At 34.1% G+C, this 5,372-nt stretch overlaps 1 protein-coding gene across 1 annotated transcript; it reads left to right on the top strand.

Annotated features, from left to right (window-relative positions):
- Positions 1 to 248: 248 nt before the first annotated feature.
- Positions 249 to 4,964, top strand: LOC116298195 (rab GDP dissociation inhibitor alpha). The gene is made up of 3 exons (XM_031706575.2): positions 249 to 1,359; positions 3,403 to 3,602; positions 4,164 to 4,964. The coding sequence occupies exons 1-3, from the start codon at positions 372 to 374 to the stop codon at positions 4,299 to 4,301; spliced, it is 1,326 nt and encodes a 441-aa protein (XP_031562435.1). The 5' UTR covers positions 249 to 371; the 3' UTR covers positions 4,302 to 4,964.
- Positions 4,965 to 5,372: the final 408 nt, after the last annotated feature.

The following is a 5,372-nucleotide window of genomic DNA, read 5'->3' as shown; positions in this document are numbered from 1 at the left end:
TTAAAGCGATATAGCGTGGAATGTCTATATAAGAAGCTTTTTGATTGGTAGATATTTGTAGTCTAGCCAATCAACGATATGAATATAAAGTGTCTCTAGAATCGAGCCCATTGTCAGAAAATATTACAACCAGCGGTTTATATGGAAATGTTTTTATATCAACGATAATGATTGGTTGACTTTTATTAGTCCAAAATTAAACCAATCAGATGTTTTGTTTTATCGTGGACGTTTCCAGTGGTGTGAGCATGCGCGGAAAATTTAGGAAAAAATGAAGAGTGAGAAAAAAACAACAGAGAAAACACCCGCAGGTGGAGGAATTCCTTTGAAGTATTACCACAAAAAACCTTCAAAATCACTGCCATTCCACCATGAATGAAGAATATGATTACATTGTGCTGGGCACAGGTCTAAAGGAATGTATTTTGAGCGGTCTTTTGTCAGTGAAAAGGAAGAAAGTCCTACAAATCGACCGGAATAATTACTATGGCGGTGACTGCGCTTCTCTTCATCCTCTCGGCAAACTTTATGAGTTCTTTACTCGAAGCGACGTTCCTGAAGAAAGCTTGGGCAAACCTAAAGATTATAATGTGGATCTTATTCCCAAGTTTTTAATGGCTCACGGGTCGTTGGTAAAATTGTTAGTGCACACAGGAGTAACCAAGTACTTGAACTTCAAGCAGATAGATGGCAGTTACGTCTATACCGGCGGGTATATCTACAAAGTGCCCGCAGATGAACGAGAGGCATTGTCTTCTAGCCTAATGGGAATATTCGAGAAGCGACGTTTCCGGAGTTTTCTTATCTTTGCCTTAAACTACGACTGCGAAAATCCTTCTACTTGGCAAGGCTGTGATCCCGTCAACACGACCATGAAAGAGGTATTTGAGCACTGGGGACTTAGCAACGATACAGCAGAATTCACTGGTCATGCCATTGCTCTTTATTTAGATGACGGCTATAAAGAAAAGCCATGTGGAGATGCTATTAGAAGGATTAAACTGTATTATGATTCTCTGTCGCGATATGGTAAATCCCCTTACCTCTATCCTGTCTATGGTCTAGGTGAACTGCCTCAGAGCTTTGCGCGTCTTTCTGCTGTTTGGGGAGGTACATTCATATTGAACAAAACAGTTACATCTGTTACTTCAGAGAATGGAATGGTTGCTGTTACATCCGGGGAAGAAACGGCCAAAGCAAAGGCAGTCATTGGTGACCCATCTTACTTTCCAGATAAGGTGAAGGCTGTCGGTGAGGTTGTAAGGTGCATTTGTATTCTATCTCATCCCATTCCAAATACCTATGACAACCAGTCGTGTCAGCTTATTATTCCACAAAAGCAGGTCAATAGAAACTCTGGTAAGTAGTTGACCAATGTTATTAATTTATTTAACAATAACATATGATATTGTATAAAACGGTCTGAACCCAGGAAAATGAATGTTAATTGAACTATTATGATCATCCGGGTGAATGTAGTCCTGAGAAGCAATGTTTTGATGGAACTGACATTTTGACAAACTGAGCGGAAGTCATCTTCAGAAGATGACTTCCGCTCAAGTTGTGGAAATGTCAGTCACATCAAACAGTGCTTCTTAGGATTTACATCCATCTGGATGATCCTGATACTGTACTTCGATAAACAATATATATGATGTAAAATGGATCTCACCAAAAACCAACTATCTTCTTAGCATGGTGATAAAAAAACATATGCAATATCTTCATTGAATATTGTCAAATATATTGTGTTAAATGCCACATGTGATATGATAAAATGGCTCTTTCAGCTATTGGTATTTTTTGTTTAATTAATTCCTCTTATGTCATAAGGAAGAATGAAAGTGAATGAATGAATGGGAGGGTTATAAATTGAGATAGGAATGAATAAATGGATAGATGAAAGAAAATTGATCCAAATTAGTATTCCCAGCAGGTAATTGTATCATTGTAAAATAGAATTACTCCAGCTGATATCTGAATTACTAGTTTTTGGGTAAATAAAGAAATTAATTACCAAGACTCCAGAATTATACTTTTCAGAATTTTCACTTTTAAGATGTTGAAGATGAAGTAGGGTCTTTGTGTGTGGAAAATCCACTCAAAGCACAAAGTAGATTTTAATCATTTCTATTTATTTTATATTTTTATTTACTTACTTGTAATGTTTAAAATAAATACCAGCATTTCCGTAAAAAATATTTCTGACTTCAAGAAATCAGCAAATAAAAGACTGTCACCTTGGTAATCGTTTTTGGTTTTAAGAGGAATTGATGAGGTTGTACTGTAGTAAAGATACAGGCATATTTTGGTTGTTAATCAAAGTAATTTTTGGTAAATAATTTAATAAAAAGACTGGCAAAATCTCAAGACTGCATTAATTAGTTTTCATCGTGAAAACATCTTCAGGTCAACAGAATAGACTGACTTTGGATCTATTGTTAGTAGCAGAACTTTTGGGTATATTCTACTTTAATATCCTGTCTGAAATTTTTGTTTCTATACTAGTGCCACGTATGTCATCAAAATTAAATGGTCTGGGAAGCTCACATTTTGATTTTGCTGGGGCTGTTGACAAAATTGGTCCAAAATTAAATTCTGTTTAATTTGTTTTTAAAAAAGACAAAAAATATTGAATTATTAAGCTCTAAGAACAGGCAAGAAAGCTTATGAGGGCTGGAACAATTAGCTTTTTTAAATTCCAAAGTACAGTTCTTAATACAGGGTTCGTGCTACTCCTTAAACTCCTTGAAAACTCCTTGAATTTAATTCACATTTTTAAGGGCACTTGAAAAACTCTTGAATTTTATGATTAGCGAAACTCCTGAATTTTTTGCTTTGATTATTAACTTGCATGGTTCTGAAATAGATCTAGTCAGAAAGATTGAAAATCTGAAAGTCAGCCATGTGCAACCACCGTGTAAAACCTTTGCATAGTTAGCTAACCATACTCCTTAAAAATTCATTTTAGAGTCCTTGTATACTCCTTGAATAGTCCTTGAATTTTAAGTGGTTACCTCAGCACGAACCCTGTTAATAATGACTTAAAAAATGTAGGTGAAAACTCCAAATGATACCAAACTAACTAAAAAACCTGATGTCATTTTACAGTTTCTATTTTACTGTTTGAACAAATTAAACATTTCTTATATTCTTCATTTGCACATTACGTCATCACGGCCATGTTGGTACCATTTAACAAAAGATTTCTCATTAGCATCAATTGTTAACGGTACCACAATGGCCATGTTTTTGTCTTTTAACTCTCTTGGGAATGCTTGCAACCTATCAATATTGTATGAATGACACCTTTATTTAACATTGTACCAACCCTACAAAATGTAACTGTCATAAACAGGAGCTCTTAGAAATTTCTATTTCTGTTGACTATTATTTTTTTAGATATCTATGTTTGCTGTGTGTCCTACACCAATAATGTCACACCTAAAGGCAAGTACCTTGCCATAGTCAGCACAACGGTTGAAACAAGCAATCCAGAACAGGAGCTTGAGCCTGGCTTGAAGTTGTTGGGGAAGATTGATGAGAAGTTTCTGTCCATTTCTAATGTTTATCAGCCTCTTGATGATGGGACAGACAGCAAGGTACAGTAAGAAATGCTCTATTAATGTTGGTCAGTTTTTCTGGAATATTATTATTTCATTGGAATATTTTCGAGTCATTTTCTCTGTGATTTTCAAGGGGAAAAAACAATATATATTATATGTCTAATGGCCGAAATTGAGGGATTGCAGCACATTCAAAGACTTATTTGCATAAGACCAGGATGATTGACGGCTCAGAAAAGACCAAAATCCAATATTTGAAGCTTTGAAATGGGCTGTCAGGATACAAGGGTCATGATGCTTTCTTATGTATTTCTGTGCATTATAGTTATTTTTTCAGTTATGCTTGCCTTTGTTAGCCTGCATCACATCCGGAATTTTCTTTGTAAATATTTAGAAGAAGAAAATTCTGGATGTGACGCAGGCTAGCCTTTGTAAATATCAATCATTTATCCTTTCATATACAAACACTCAAAATACTTTTGTACTTGGCATATATTTTGTTTAACTTTGAGTTAATTGTTTTTGTCATTGATGGATTATTATTTGTGATAGATAATATAGGTAGTAGATATCATTAAATATGCCATTTTTTGATAGATATTTATATCCAAGTCATATGATGCCACCACCCACTTTGAAACAACATGTGAAGATATCATGGCTATGTACAAGAGAATCACTGGTGAAGACTTTGATCCCAGCAGTATTAACGTCAACCTGGACATGGATGAATAATGGATTCAATATTAAGTGGAAGTGATAGGAAAGATTCAAAAATTAATATATCAATTATTATAGACATTAGGTTCTCAAATAAAGTAGCCAAATTAGACTCTAGGCATTATCATAGTCCACTTATTCCAGTGGGAAAAATAGGCTTGAAATTAGGAAATATAAAAAATATTCAAGTGGGAACAATAGAAATAACAATTCAAATGCAGTTAATATATATGTATTATCCTTCAACAGTACAAAAATTGAATTTTGTCAAACATTTTATTTAGTAATATATTTATGCATGAATGTACATTTTAGATTTGAGTTAGTTTCTATGTCCCTAGAAGGCTAAAAAAAACAAATATTGGAATATATTTTCTTTGTTGTTACTAGTATTGAAATAGCCTGTAGTTAGTGCTTGTTTTCAGTGGAGTTATTGATGTAGTCAAATAGCTCAAAACAGAAAATGAAAATGGTCAGACAGTTTTTTTTGCAGGACAAATAATTTTTTTGGAGCAAATTTCTTCTAGTACCATTTTATTTGCCATTGGAAGTCCAAAATGGTCTTAGACTGCCAGTAGTAAATGGCAGGTGACTATTTCTAGCCCTACATGATACACTGTACATGTATTGATGTCATGGTGTATTCAAATAAAAGCGTTTTATCAGCATGGCTGGCAATTTAGTTTGCAAATTATTGTCTGTAATTATATTTGCATGTGATATACTTGGTAAATTAAACTGTTTTTTTGTCCATGGGATAATCAGAACACGTGTCACTCCCCTGAGTATTAATTCTTTATTTTATAGTGGAATGGGTTGAAATCGATGTTGCTTGATATCCCTGGCTCAAAGCTTTATTTCTATTTCTTTTTATCAATGAGACTTATTATGATTACGTCTGAAACCTTTGGCTCGGGTTATTCCGTTTTACTTAAATTGAACTCTAAGAAAATCTTAAAATCCATAAGAAGAAAGCTAAAAAATCACGTTTCGACTCAAAAACGTTTGAAGTGAAATAGAGAAACGAAGAGAATATATAATAGATGAAAAGTACACGACAAAAACAAAACAGCAGGTTCCAAATTG

Source organism: Actinia tenebrosa, unplaced genomic scaffold, assembly GCF_029948245.1.
Source record: "Actinia tenebrosa isolate PJP-AT-01 unplaced genomic scaffold, QUT_ActTen_1.0 utg165__unscaffolded, whole genome shotgun sequence".
Classification (NCBI taxonomy): Eukaryota; Metazoa; Cnidaria; class Anthozoa; order Actiniaria; family Actiniidae; genus Actinia; species Actinia tenebrosa.
Note: the sequence above shows the minus strand (reverse complement) of the source record. Positions and strands in the feature narration are given on the sequence as shown.